The sequence below is a fragment of the Perognathus longimembris genome, chromosome 11 (assembly GCF_023159225.1).
Source record: "Perognathus longimembris pacificus isolate PPM17 chromosome 11, ASM2315922v1, whole genome shotgun sequence".
Lineage (NCBI taxonomy): Eukaryota > Metazoa > Chordata > Mammalia > Rodentia > Heteromyidae > Perognathus > Perognathus longimembris.
The window spans coordinates 50,739,684-50,755,285 of NC_063171.1; the positions used below are offsets into that span (position 1 = coordinate 50,739,684).

The following is a 15,602-nucleotide window of genomic DNA, read 5'->3' on the forward strand; positions in this document are numbered from 1 at the left end:
TTATCACTACACTGGTCGGTGTAATGCTGTCCCTGAGGCAATGGGCACTGTAACTCCATGCACAGTAGACTCTTATTATTGACACAGACACAGTTTCAGGGAGACCGCTACTGAGGAAAACCCAGAGAGCTCAGGATTCGTAGAGTTCAACACTGAACTGCAGATGCTTGATTCATTTTTTTCCTTTAACATGGCCCAACTTCCACTATAATCATAGCACCTTGCAGAAACTTAAAACTTTCATTTCATCACATAAGTTAACCACACTAACTTTGATCTTGCTTTTATTTATTTATTTTTTTTTGCCAGTCCTGGGCCTTGGACTCAGGGCCTGAGCACTTTTTGCTCAAGGCTAGCACTCTGCCACTTGAGCCACAGCGCCACTTCTGGCCGTTTTCTATATATGTGGTGCTGGGGAATCAAACCCAGGGCTTCATGTATATGAGGCAAGCACTCTTGCCACTAGGCCATATTCCCAGCCCCTTGATCTTGCTTTTTAAAGGCATATTTTCACAAAAATTAAGGGCAAGGAAACATTAGGTCACACAACAACTTAAACACAATTGACCATAATGTGGTACACATGAACTGAGTTGCACAATACAGATGCAGAAATCCCAAATTTTTGCTTAATGTGTATTTTTAAAATTTTTATTATTTGTTTTCACTGTTTGGTCAAAACTACATGAAATAAATACATGAATAAGGAATAAGTCTCTTACTACTACTACCCAAGCAGATATGTAATTTTCCTAATTTTGAATGAATGCTTGATCACATAATAGGCATTCTAAGAAAGTAATTCTCAAGTTGAACTGAGGTAAAATGAGGGAGGCATCTAGTTCGGCAAGAGAATGCATGCTTAGCACGCGTAAAGTCCTGGGTTCATTCTCTAGCACTCACTCCCACCAAGAGAGGGCAAAGCAAAAAAGAAAAAAATCTTTACTATGTTAAGAATGAAATATGCGTATGGATGACAGATACATTCAAATTTTAAATATTACATACCAATGTAAAGTTTTAACTAAATATGTACTTTGAAAAAATAGCCTTTGTAACATCTGTAATTAAAATATGTCGATCAATGTTCCCTAAAGCAATCGATTCAGCTTCAGCTCTACTACTCAATGCTTTAAACTACCTGGAATTTGATTCTCGCAGGCGGCTCTGCTGAACAACGGAAGTGGCTGGACTAATGTTAGGAGTGGCACAGCGGGACGTGCTCAAGTCACACTGGTCTAGTAACTTCAGGAGCTCTTCTTCAGTCGGACCTCCTACATCTGAGGAAAACAAACACTCCTTAGAACCATGTATGTCAAGCTTGTACTCAAGCCAAGCATCTTTCTCATGGGAACCTACCCTTCTCTTCACTTTTGTTCACCATATCCATAGCAGTGGTCAGGTCCCACATTTGAATGCTACCGTTCGTATGGCCTGTAAACAAGTAGCGCCTTGGCCTGGAGCCCATCCTACTGGAGCCCTCACATTCTCTCACTGTAAAGGAGGATATTGTAGTACAGTCGACAGCTTGAATCTCACAAATTCTGTAAAAAATAGTAGATGACTGTAAACTATGGGAAACAATACCATTTTACAAGTAAGATTTTTAATTAATGGCAATGTGACAGTGGAATTAATATCGAAAGCAGACTTAAAAGGGTCAAGAGATGTCAGTAAGAGGATATTACAATTCTTGCTTCTTTGGGAAAAGAGTCATATACACCAATGCTTTAGCTGACTGAAGGCAAATAATTAAACCACAAAGCCCGAAAAGTCTTAATAAGGTTTAAAAGTAAGCCATGAAAAACAAAGCTGAAAACAAGCAGACAGAAATCATGCCAAATTTTGAAAAATCCATGAAGACTTGAAAAGTTTAAAAATATGAAACCAGAAAAATACATAGATGGCATACAGTATATGTTCTTTGAATATATTTCATCAAAGCATATCTAAAACAGGTACCTCACTGATTTTCAAACATGATAAAATAACATGAACAATTATTATCCATCCTGACAAATGAGGAAACCAAGGGATAATGTAAGCAAATGATTTCCCCAGTCACATGAGAGTTAGCTGAATTGTACTGTAGCCAACTATTTATCTTAGCTTACGTCACATCAGGGATGAAGAAAATTATCTGAAAATAAAGATTAGTATTAGGTAATCCACATAAGCTGGGGTATCAAGTAGTAGAGTACCTGGCAAGCAAGTACAAGACTCTGAATTCACTCCAGTATGAAAAAGGAAGGAACAAAGGAAGGAGGGAGAAAGGGAAGGATCACATATAGTAATAGGTTAGTGACTTCACATGTGCACAAACATAAATATAAATTTGCTTATTCCCCTCTATAGGACAGATTCCTTAGAATTTTTCCTTCAAAATTCTCCACAAGAAGTGGCCTTGCTTACTTTCAAATAAAACACTTTCAATTTCCCTTCCACTAAGAGCCAGAACTTTAAAGAGCAAGCTCTGCTTCACAGCAGTTTCATAAAAGCTTCATCAACTGAAAAGTCACCTCGATTGTTATTTGTGTAACTACAGTTTGCCCAGAGGAATCATAAATTTTAAAATGAAAAGATACCATTTTGGCATGCAAAAACAGCTGATGACAACATACTGCCAGTGTCTATAATAACAGAAGAGAGACAAAAATTGACCATGGGAAGAGGTACTACATGGCTGGAAAGTCTTACACCAATTTTAATAAGCATTTGGCTGGGTATTTTGTTGTTGTTGTTGTTATTTTTGTTTTTTACCAAATATGCACTGAACACTAAATCGGTGACTCATAACAGTTTGTGAGATAATAATTTGTTTTCCATCTACATGGAATGTAGTAGCTTGAAGCTCCTAATTAGGTTTTCTTCAATTAAAAAACAGAAGGCTGTCAAAAGATAGCTTAAGTACATAAAAATCAATTTCTGGAATTAATTCATTTATCGGTTGCTAGTGACTACAATGTACTATGAACTTTGATGGAAAGAAAATTTATCTTTAAAGCCCTCAAGAGCATCAGCAGCATTCAAATGAAAAGCAACTTGGTGAACGGACAGTAGGTAGGAATGTAATTTGCTTCTTGTTTAACATGCAAAAAAACTTGTTTTGAAAAAGAATTGTGAAAGCTCAATCTGAGGCTACAATTTTAAAGGAAGTAAAAGTTCAAATGCAAAAGGAAAAGGAAGGCAACTTGTATTCAGTTACAGTCAGGATCATAAAATATTTTATATTTTAAAGTCATTTTATCCTATGACATATTGTCTGCATAGTTGAACCTTCTTTAAAAAAAAAAATAAGGAAAAACAAACCGAGGCTAAGGGACACAACCTAACAAGGTGACTTTACACAGCTAACAGAAGGAAGTATAGAACTTAGTTTATCTGTCTTCACTATATTCTTCACTTGAAGTTTGATTAGAAATCATTTCAGAAGGAAAATACTGCAGTGCCACACAAGGAAGCAGGCACGCTGTGCAAACACTGAGAACACACAGACAGGATTCCTCTTCTCATGAAGACAGAAATTAGATGTGGGTTCACAAAATTGTGCCAAGATTATATAACTTGTTATTCTTCATCAAGGTTTAAAGCTATCATTTTTATTCTATACAGGGACATTCTCAGGTAATCTGCAATATATTTTATCTGAGAGATATAAACAATGCATATAGAACTGAACAGGATGGGACAGAAAGTACTTAAATTCTAGCCCCTCTAGGAAGAAATCAAAGATTTTAAAGGAAAAGCTTAGTAAGTAGTTGTATTTGGCCATGAAAGAATTTCAATGTGTTCCTGTTCTATTAAAAATTTTAAATCGTAGAGAATAAAAACTAAGTGCATTTCTTTAATATTAACTTAATACTTAATGAATGTAACAAACTATAAATGTTTTCAAAGAAATAAAGCAAGTTCTTAGTGTAAGTATAATTACAATAAAATATTACCTTTTCCCAGTAGATGACAGTCTTACGAATAGTTTGTTTGTGATAGGAACAACTTTCTGGATAAACACCTGTTGATCATCTCGTTCTCCAAATGGCCCTTGATCAGAAAACAGCAAATAAAAAAATAAATAAAATTTAACTTGTATCACTTTACAAAAGGAACATTAATACTAATATCCTAGTCCCCAAAAGAATTTCTTAAGCTAGCAATACAGCATTTAATTACAAGTCAAACCACATACAAAATGAAATAATATGGAATGATAAAAGCACTCTAATGTGCATTAGAAAAGTCTTAAATATACCCTATTTCAAAATTTTATTTTATCATTAAGGTTTTAAAAGCTGAGTGCATTCATTTTCTTAAGGCTCTATTAACCAGACAAGGAAACTTGTTAAAATACTTATTTTCTTTGAAGATATGCTCAAATTTTCCTTTTCCCTCTTTTTGCTTGGGTTCTTCTGCTGGAATTCAAGCACATTACTGAAAAAAATGCTGCATGTTTTCCTAGTAGATATTATAAAGCCACTAAAATGGCTCTGATTATATAAAACACTAGCTCTTTTCTAGCTTCAAATTTTATTTCAGTAATTAACAAGAAAAACTATTAAGTTTCAGATGTATACAGCATCAATACTATAAACAAAAATAGATTAACAGCTGAAGATGGCATTATATAAATAAGGAAGTAATAAGATAAATAAAAACAGGGAAAAAGCTTTTTTTTTTTTTTTTTTGGCCAGTCCTAGGCCGTGAACTCAGGGCCTGAGCACTGTCCCTGGCTTCTTTTTTGCTCAAGGCTAGCACTCTGCCACTTGAGCCACAGCGCCACTTCTGGCCATATTCTGTATATGTGGTGCTGAGGAATCGAACCCAGGGCCTCATGTATACGAGGCAAGCACTCTCGCCACTAGGCCATATTCCCAGCCCCAGGGAAAAAGCTTTACTGATATCATTTTGTGAATTCAGAGACCCTAAAGCGAACAAAATCTGTGCTAAATTTCTGATTTCAATGAAAATTTCACACTTTAGACTCATTTTCAGATTTGTAATGTGGATAAAACATTTCATCTGAAACACCTGGAAATGTCTGAAAATTCTCACCTATGTCGTTTCCAGAGGAGTAGCTGCCGTGACTTTCTGTCTCCTCCAAAGACAGTATCTTGAATGAGGCTAAAGGAGTGGAACCTGGCTGCGTAGAGATCATGCCTCTGAATCGTGTCACTGTCCATGTTCGTACATGATTATTATCTGCACAGACTAGGAGAGAAGGCGATCACAGACCATTACTATCTACAGATTACAAGGGCCCACCAAAATACTCTTCTAAACTCAGTTTAACTTTCTCATTCTGATCTCCATTAACAGCCTATACTATCATTTAAGAAGCAAATGATATATTTACCTTAAATTTGTTGCGTCTAGCTAAGGGGTGACAAAAGTGAATACATTTTAACTTGCTGAAAAGATGAGGTGTTACTATGCTTTTGATGGCCAAACTACACAGTGAATAATGGCCTAGCTTCTTTTGTCCAACATGGAAACTTTCTGCTTGAGTTACATAAATGTTAAATAAGTCCATAGTAGGAGTTACTGAAAAATTACTATTTGCATTTGTAAAATATGTAGTGATCAACTATTTATTCTCACTCCTAATAACATTAGATAAAATGAAGATTCTATACCAAAACAGAGCATTACTTTATTTTTTGAATGAAGTATATAAAATAAAATTTCTTCCAACCTATATCCATTATCCTTTCTATCTGAATAAGTACTCTTACTTAAAAAAAAAAAAAAAAACCTATACTATAAATAGTATCACTAATATAAGAAGTATATTTTCTGGCATTTCTTAATTTCAAAACACTAATTTATCATTAGAGAAAATCTGTTGTTATTTGTCAATGAGTAAATTAATAACTTCTAAGATAGTGTTTAAGACTTCTATATACATACCATTTTTCATTGAACAAATGTGTTATATATTGTAAAACAAACTTTAAAAAGAAATTTAATTTTTACAAATAGCAACAAGTAACACCTACACACTTTTTGTTCTTATGTAGCAAAAATCATAATTTTTAAATGCCTATTTTATAGATTAAAAAAGCAAAGAGATATTTATTCCTAAACTGTTTAATCAATCTCATGAAGTTTCCTGTTTTTACTACTGTTTCGAGGATTCAGAAAAACAATTTAAATAATATTAGTTCAATTGGGTAATTAAGACAATTTTTGTTAATCATTATACAACGTCTTAATTTCAGGCATTAGGACAGTTCAGAAAAAGAATGTGATTACATTGTTGCTTATGTCCACCAGGTGGCATACTTGGGATTATATAAAATACTCCAGATTTTAAATAAACTCGACTTTTTTTTCTTGACCAACTTAGCTGCTAAAATTTCAAATCCATAAGAGAATTTTTACATTATAAACAAAGTTCATTCAGTAGTCATTCCTTGGTAGCACATCTTACAATTCATTATAACCACCAAAATAATAGCAATTACTAAGCACTGTCACTAAAACATCACAAGACCCTTACAAAACAACCTATCTTGTCACAAGTTTGAAATGTCTCATTTTAGACATCTATTCAGTATATTTTACATGCCAAGAGCTATGCTAGAGTGGAGAACACAAGTTGCTGTAGCTGGAAAACTTATAATGTAGAATAGGGAGACAGATGTTGAGCAAATAAATACCACGTGAAGGAAACAAATGAGATACTATTAGAGAGCTATTTTTGGACAGAGGGTTTGGCTAAACGGGAGTGGTAGCCAAGAAGACCTCATTGGGGATATGTGAACCGGGACCTCAATGATAAGAAGGTAGCCATACAAGTTGCCTGAAAGAGGGGAAACATTTAAAATTAACAACAACAGAAAAATCAAAAACAAAAGTTCTAAGTCACTGGGGCAGGAGCAAGAGAAAGTGGGTGGGAAGTTAGGAAAAAAAATTTAACAGGTGAATAGGATCTAGAATACAGATAAGCAAAAAGGCAGGCCATGGTAGAGACTATGGTGGCTCAAAGCCTGCCCAAACAGACAAATCCATGAAACTCTTACCTCCAGTTAACCACCAAATGCCAGAACTGGAGGGGAAGCCAATAGGCATGAGTGAAAATTAGACAACAAAAGAAACACTATACTTCTGAAATCAAAGGAATCTTTGAAAACAATCCTAGGACTTCTTCAGTTACTAAATCTTCCTACAATTTCTTTCAGTATTTAGTACTGTTTTCTCCCTAAAAAATACTCTCCTTTCCTTCATTTAATTTGTAGACATATAGAAAATAACAAAGCCCAACTTTTACAGAGAATTTGTTCTCAGATTGAATTGTTACTTTACCTGACACAAGATGCTTTTCTGACAGCATGATCTTCGTAACAGGACTTCGGTGAACTGTGAAAGTCTGGAAAAGCTGAGGACCTGAGCCCACTGTCTCGGGGTGCTGCACAATCACACGTACTGCTCCAGAGCTCGTACCATAGGCGATCTCAATCCAGTTACCACTGACACCTGGAGAGTCCAAGGTGAAAGGCAGTGTGTTAGGTTATGAAAACTGTCCTTGAAAAATTATTAACTTAGGAAGGCTACAGTAGCACACATTTATAATCTCAGTACTCAGAAGGTTGAAGCTGGAGAATTGTGAGTTAGAGCCAGCCGTGCTATGTAGCAAGACTGTCACACAAAAACCAAAACTGAAACCATGGTCTGTGAATAAAAACAAACTGCTTACATCACACTTATCTACCTTGTCTCTCAGCAAGTCATGATTACAAATGGCTTTTTTAAATAAGTGCCCAGACCCCAACAAAAATTTAAAGGGAAAAAGGAGCTCGGTGACTTACATTGAAAAAAAAAATTTCACAAATACAGAACATAACAGTTCTTCCAGCCATTCTTTCTGTGTCACCTGAAAATATCAAAGGGAAAAGAGCATGCCATTGGAAATACAGCTAACCTGGAAGATGACTCCATTTTCTTTGTCCTTTCTGTGTTTTGGTGATACGGCTGAGATTTGATCTCACATAGACTAATGCTTGCTAGGCAGACATTCTATCATCTGAGTCATACCCTGAGACCCTTGTGGCTACAGTCACTTTCCAGGTAGTTTCTTATATTCTAACCCTGGACCATAACTCTCATCCCCATGCTTCCTGGTGTAGTGGTATTACATCACATGTGTGTATGCCTAGCGCACTGAGATGAGATTTACCTTCTATTTCGTTTGTGTTGTCTTCTCAACACAGTCTCTGCCTCCTGAGTAGCTGGGCTTACAGACATGAGCCACCATGCCTGGCTAGGAGGACTCCATCTTCATTACTTACAAGGTTTCTCGTCATCACAAAGAAATGCTTTTGATTTGTAAACTTGTCTATATTTTCATTGTTGTTGTTATTAACATGTATTAATACTACAACAGAGATTCACTGTGACAATTCCAAAAATGTTTTCAGTGTCTTATTACATTTGTATATGTATATGTGTACACAGAGAAGCTCTGGTGCTAGATTTGAAATCGGGAGTTATGCTTTCCCTTAGCTTTTTCATTCACAGATGGCATTCTACCACTTAAGCCACACCTGCAATCCTGACTTTTTGTTGGTTAAGGATAAAAGAGTCTCTCCAACTTGTCCGTACACCTGGCTTTGATTCTAGATCTAGATCTCAGTTCCCTATGCAGCTAGGACTATCAATGTAAGATCTTCTAGAACTCTACACTTAGTATTGAGTTTTAAGCTTGCACATGCAAGGCACTGGGTTGGATGACCAGCACTGAACAAAAGCAAAAATTCTTCAAATATAAGTTTATTTTCCAAAGCAGACTAATCATCTAAGACTTTTGGGGATAAATCAAAACAAAACAACAACAAAAACCCTCCTAATTTCATGGTAGAATGAGTTATTTTTAAAGGAAGATCGATCTACAGAAATTTTTAGATAATAATATAGCTTACCAAACACAATTCAGGAGGGAAAAATTCTTATTTCTCATCCCAAACTATGTTCACTTACTGGTCATTTTTCACTTCAGTATAAAGCAAAATATTTATTTTAGATTAATAGAGCTTAGCACTGAAGTTCTCAAAAGGATTGAATTAATTTTACCCAGTGACATAACAAATGAATAAAAACACATTTCCACAGAAGCTCTGGGAACTTATCATGACCACCATGGACTCACTTGTTTTGGGTGTGAGGTAAACACTCAGAGCAGTAATTGCATCATTGGAAGGATCATGGTAAAGTTCAGTAACAAGAAGATCGTTATCCTTCATTCGCAAGGGGAACTTCTGCATATCTAAAAACCAACACAAATTAAATAGCATTTCAAAATAATGCTTTCATTTAAAACTGGTCTCATTTAACAAGTATGTAAATAAAAACATTTTAAGTGTCTTACCTATATAATATATTGATCCATTGTTACATCCCAACAAAAGGAATGACCCAGCAGTGTCATAACTAGTTATAGGAACAACATCCTGAACCTACATAATGAGATTTTTATTAGATGTTAGAAAGGAATCATAATTTATTTTCTGTTCAATTTCTTCAAAACTTTGTTTAGATCAAAATAATACTCAATTCTATAGGGCTCAACAATTTAACTTTTTTCAAATGCTGGTCCTTGGTCTTGAACTCGGGGCCTGGGCACTGTCCCTATTCAAGGCTAGAGCTGAGCCACAAGTCTACCTTTTGGCTTTTTTGTGTGTGCTTAACTGGACATAAAAGTCTCATGGACTTTCTTGCTTGAGCTGGCTTCAAACCGTGATCCTCAGATCTTGGCCTCCTGAATAGGTAGGATTACAGGCATGAGCCACCAGTACCCAGATAACTTCATTAAGTTCATATACAGAAACACACAAGCCCAGGGAACTCAGACCATCTTGGCACTTGGATCGGCTTACTTTTATCTCATTTTCTACAAGTGGATATTCTAGAACTTTAATATGCACACTGACTCATATTATATTTCCCTGACCCCTACGACGATTATGTCATTCATCGTTAGCTATGAGAGATTTGTCCCAAGACTCCTGAGGATATCAAATTCCTTGGGTGCTAAAGTATAAAATGATGTAACATTTGCATATGACCTACGCACATCTTCTCATCTACATGAGTCATCTTCAGATTCACTAACAAAACATTAATTGTACTGTTTAACTGCATTTTTATGGAATAAAATAAGAAAGAGTATGTACATGTCCGGTACAGGTGCAATTTTTAAAAAATTATTTGCATCCAGTTGGTTAAATCTCAATGTAAAGGGATATTCTCTTTACACTGGAAGGCTTACTCTTTTTATCTTCAAGTCAGTTCACTAGGTGCTCTGAAAAGGCTCTATCACTAAGAACTGATCTCCAGCTCTAAAAACCCTAAACTTCTGATCATACCATTCTTTCTAGTAATTCTCATTCCTTGAAAGACCAGTCTCTTCTTTGCCTCCTTCAAAATCCTGAGATCCCTACATCTTTTTCTGCCTACTTGGCATTTCCTTACTACCAATTTCAGGTATCATAATTTCAATAACCTTCAGATACCTTAATTTCTCAAGGCTTTGTATATCACATCCACTTTTATTATAACTATAGTTCTGAACTGAGTTGACATTGTTTTTTTCTTCTCACTCTAGATCAATCTGACACCAATTCTGACATTTATAGAAATGTCTGTCAGTAGACTCATCTTTGCTCTGCTACCACTGTCAGTTGGTGCTCTCTGCTTCTTCCACTAGATTCCTCCATCCCCAGCCTGCCTTTCATTTTAACTACCAATGTTAGCCTTCTAAAATAGGATCCCTAGGGTCTTTACCTGTTCCTCTTCAAAATCAAGTATTAATAATTTGCTAGTCTCTATCTCCTTACTCATCAAGTACTTCAGAGTATTTAGTGGAGTATCTTCTCAGAACAGATCATGTATTTTTAAACAGATCTCTGCTTCCACTCAAGAAATGAAGTATGCCTAACTACCATGCTCACAACATGCAATATAGGACATTTCAAGGAAATGAAGAAGTGCCAAGTTACTGTTGAAAAGCACACATCTTTCCAAAGTAACACACATTTCTTGAATAATAGTAAAATATCTATCTAGAAACAAATTTATTACTAAATATATGTCATATATGTCAATGTTCTGAGGAACAGTATAGACTCTAAAAGGAAAAACTAGACATATCATGAGTCTAAGGTTCAGAATATTTTCACTGCTGCAGTATGCGTTAGTTACAACTAACCTGCCAGTGCTGAGTGACAGCGTTCCACACTCCCACTTTCCCGGTATGACTTGTGGCCACCAACTGGTTGCCAATAAAGAAGAGGGCATCCACGGGAACGCCAAGGCTGAACACTCCTTAGACGACAAAACAGAGAAAGAGGCTCATTGTTCACCACCTTTAGGATTAATCAAAGACAGATTAAAAATATCTCAGAGGTGACTTACTCAAGCCTATTTCCATTTCCAGGAAACCTGCGCTAGACCTTGCAGACCACAAAGAATAACCTGGAAAACTTTAGCAGTTTAGAGTTCCAAAGCAGAGAATCTTTAGTGCCAGTGCTGGGGCTTGAACACAGATGCTCATGCTCTTACTTGGCTTGTTTTGCTCAAGCCTGTTACTTTACCACTTGAGCCACCCCTCCACTTACCACCTGGAAAATTTATAAAGTAAATAAGCCATGGCAGAAAAGAGAAGATGACATAGGTAAAGAAAGTTGTAAGGAGCAAGCCTTACATATTAATATACAAGAGCCAAGTATGCCTAGCCAAAGAATTCCTGGCTCACCCTGGCAGGGCATCTAAATAGCTCTATATAATTACCTGTATTTAGCAAAGTAGTGTGCAAGGAGTCAAGAGAACGTGGATTGAAATACTAGTCCTAAAAGTACTGTTATTTTTCACTTTCTGATTCTTAATAACCTTACCTACAAAATATGGACCTAGCTGAATGTCTCAACAATCATGTTCATCTTTAAAAAGTCATAATCTAATTCAGGTATGTAACTAGTAACATTCTAGTTCTTTGGGATGTGTTTTTAATATTTTTTTAATCTAATAGTGATGGAGAATATGTCACACCTATAAAATACTATCTTATGTCTGGCGTGCTGGTGATCGTCTATGTGATTCTAGCACTTTGGAGGGTAAGTGAGGAGGACTGAAAGTTTCAGGACAGCCTTGGCTATCTAGTGAGTCGCACACAAGCCTTGGTTATACGGTGATACCCTCTCTTTAAAAAAAGAAAAGAAAGAAAAAAATTGTTTTATACAGATTTTTACTCAATTATTAGCTTGCTTATTTCAAAAAGAATAAGTATCTGTGTGCCAACATACACAATTTTGTTAGCATTTAGTTGAGGAAAGGCCTTGAAGAACTCATAGAAGAAAACAAGTACAAGTGCAGTGTGCTTAACAATAAGAAAAGATTGCTAGTTCCTCTTGAATCTCACACCAATATATATTATAAATTTTTTGAGAATTATTCTATATACAGAACCATTGGCAATAATTAGTACATTTTAAATCCTCAAACGAGTACTGAAATAGGTATTTAACAGTGAGAAAGACAAGAGGACATATACTGGACAAAAAGGAAGGAAGGAAGGAAGGAAGGAAGGCAAACAGAAACAGAAACAGAAACAGAAACAAAAAGTAGTGCTGGAGCCAAGCATTGGTGGCTACTCAGGAGGCTGAGATCTGAGGATCATGGTTCGAAGCCAGCCTGGGCAAGAAAGTTCATGAGACTCTTTATCTCCTCCAATTACCCACCAGAAAATAAAAAGTGGCGCTGTGGTTCCAACTGGTAGAGCAGTACCCTTGAGAAAATGAACTCAGGGAAAGCATAGGCCCCTGAGTTTAAGGCCCATGACCGGCAAAAAAAAGTACTGTTGGGAATATCATCTATCTTCTCTATATACATATGAATATAACACCTCAGTTCAGCTTGGCAACCAAAAAGACAAGATAAATGAAACACAGCATACCAAAAAAAACTAAGTCATATGACCACAGTTGGATAAGAAATAAATCTTCCACTTACAAGCAGAAAGTAATTATTTCACATTATATACAATTTTAGGGATTCTTCCATAATATCAACTTGAATTATGAGGCCACTAATTTTTCAAAATCTCTAAACTAAATTCAGGGCTGAGGCCTAAATGAAAGGCAGAAACAAAATCAGAAAAACTAATATTGCAACTACTCTGGAGAGGGATGGGGTTCTGGGCAATCAAGAGAGACATTCTGAATCTTGTCATTAAACTTAAAAGTACTAATCCTGAGTAGGCTCAAGAATCCTGACCTCTCTCCACAGGAAAGACAGTAGGGTAAATAATGACAAGTTACTGTCTTAAGGGCATTCTCAGTAAAATACTGCTTATAGCAGCAATCCAGAATAGCTGTCTTACACAAGTTATGATGAAGAGAGCTCAATGACTAGGAGAGCTCTATTACAGACATTCCAGCCCTAACAATTTTCTTCAGCTGATGATGTCAAGTTCTGGAGAACATTTGTAACAACAAATAGTTTCTTTTACAGATCATGAACATATTACTATTGTACCATCTCAAACCATTAACCTTTGAAAACAAAATAAAAATCTCTCTGATTTATAAAAGCAACTTGAAAAAAATATATCACTATGGTTTTCCTTTCTGTATAATTAGCACTGTACTATTTTTTTTCCTTATTTACTTTATTGTTCTTTTCAAGGTAATATACAGCAGGGTTATTACCTTTACATATGTCAGGTAATAGGTACATTTCCTTCCTTCATTCTCTCCTATTCCCTCCCTCTCATCTCCACCCATGAGGTGCACAATTCACTCTCATCAATGTGTACTATTACTTTAAAATTTTTAGTATTCAAATTTTTGTCTAAAGTGTTAGGGAGGACTTCTGCAGCTTCTTAAAGAAGAAAATAGTATTCATTTCAAAAAAGAAAACCTACACAAAATTTAGGCACCTGTTCTCAGGCACTAGACAGTAGGCAGCAGAGGACTTGATGCGTGAAAAGCACCTCATCACTCTACTTTCCTGGCTCAGGGCACTTTCTATCACAGCACAGAGAGGTGAAACCCAAACAATCAGTGACAGCTTCCCTGAAAGGAGTCAGGAAACTAATAGAATCTATGGGTGAGGTGCAAGAAAGTTCACTCTCACTGACTAGACCCTACAGAGACGGTGTGGCAACTCCAGAAAACAGTCCAGGGAGTGTCCATGTTTAGAGTCAATGACTCCCAAACTTCTACCTATCACATACGACACCGACAAGCAACATGCACAAAATTCTTCCTACCAATTTCACTTCCACTCCCGCCATCTTGTACACTCCACAGGATAATGCTACTCTCTGAGGCAACAGCAACCATCTTGTCTTTGTCTCCATGAGGACCTCCAACCACTTTTGCATTCAAAGCCACTCGTTCAATAGTCCAGTCCAAGTATGGGCTTGTGAATACTTGTTGCCATCCTGAAGATTCTTTGATTCTGTTAAAAAATAATAGGCACATAACTCAGATTCAGCAATTCGTCAAAAAGAATGCAAATTAGTGCTCCAAAAGTAATTAGGATACTAGGTAAATTTCCTTTGGAGAACCCCTATGGTCACTGTATATGATTTTGGTCCACTGCATATTGTATATATGCTTATCTGAACTAGGGAAGGGAAAAATGAGGGAGGGTGTAACAAATAAGACAAGAAATGTACTCACTACCTTATTATGTAACTGTACCCCCTCTGTATATCACCTTGTCAATAAAATTTAATTTAAAAAATAAAGAAAAAAAAGTAATTAGGAATCAGTTACATAGCCATCTTCATATTTAGTAAATATAAACTTTTTTATATGAAAAGGTTATCTCTGATATATCTCATATGTACTATGTAAGATAGCTGATGACTTAAAAAAGAGACAAGAGTTCTCTTTTTCTCAAAGGAGTAATTTCTGTTACCCAAAACATTTTAAAAACTCAAAATAAAGATGGCTGTATCTTTCACATTTGTCAATAAAGTCATACTGTCATCTACTATGGGTAGGGGTGATGAACAAAAATCAGAATTTTAAAAGGAAAAATAAATGTTAAACTCTTTCTGGTACTAATCAATTTAAAGTTACTATTGCTAACTGAAAGGCATGCAATGATCTGTTTTCTGTACTTTATCATTGTCTTGTTAGGCAAACCAAAATTAGAAAATGTTCCACATTTATTTATACCACAGAGCATTAAAATGAACAAAAGAGCAAGAGTGGGGCTCTGAAAATTGGTATGCAAAGTCCAAAATGTAAAACTGTATGGACTACTGGTTCCCTATATATAAAATCTAATGTATTCTTTAATACTTAATTTCTCCAACAAATCTACCTTTCCATTCCTAGTGACTATTGTGCACCATCTGACTTTATGTCTTTGTAACCTGCATTCTATGTGACTTTAAAGCAAGTTTTCATACATTTACCACCTAGTTACGAAATTACAATGGTGAATTGACTATTAAATACTTTTAAAGTTGCTCTAAATAAATGATGTAAATATAAATGTAATCTTCTCTGTGTCCTTCCTAAAGAGAAGTAAAAGATGAAGGAATAAAATTGTTTTCTCACATACTACTTGACATATTTTGCAAAAATAAAAATTTA

At 35.7% G+C, this 15,602-nt stretch overlaps 1 protein-coding gene across 2 annotated transcripts in view; it reads right to left on the minus strand.

Annotated features, from left to right (window-relative positions):
* Kctd3 (potassium channel tetramerization domain containing 3) overlaps nt 1-15,602 on the minus strand; it is a 31,937-nt gene that overhangs the window by 2,062 nt on the left and 14,273 nt on the right. Inside the window, exons 9-17 of one of the 2 annotated variants that reach the window (XM_048356854.1) lie at nt 14,261-14,451; nt 11,201-11,316; nt 9,362-9,449; nt 9,143-9,259; nt 7,303-7,473; nt 5,050-5,205; nt 3,945-4,041; nt 1,360-1,544; nt 1,142-1,280 (exon numbers count right to left, since the gene is read on the minus strand). In XM_048356854.1, coding sequence (XP_048212811.1) covers nt 1,142-1,280; nt 1,360-1,544; nt 3,945-4,041; nt 5,050-5,205; nt 7,303-7,473; nt 9,143-9,259; nt 9,362-9,449; nt 11,201-11,316; nt 14,261-14,451 — 1,260 coding nt within the window. The remainder of the gene's footprint in view (nt 1-1,141; nt 1,281-1,359; nt 1,545-3,944; nt 4,042-5,049; nt 5,206-7,302; nt 7,474-9,142; nt 9,260-9,361; nt 9,450-11,200; nt 11,317-14,260; nt 14,452-15,602) is intronic. The other variant, XM_048356855.1, reaches the window with a different exon arrangement.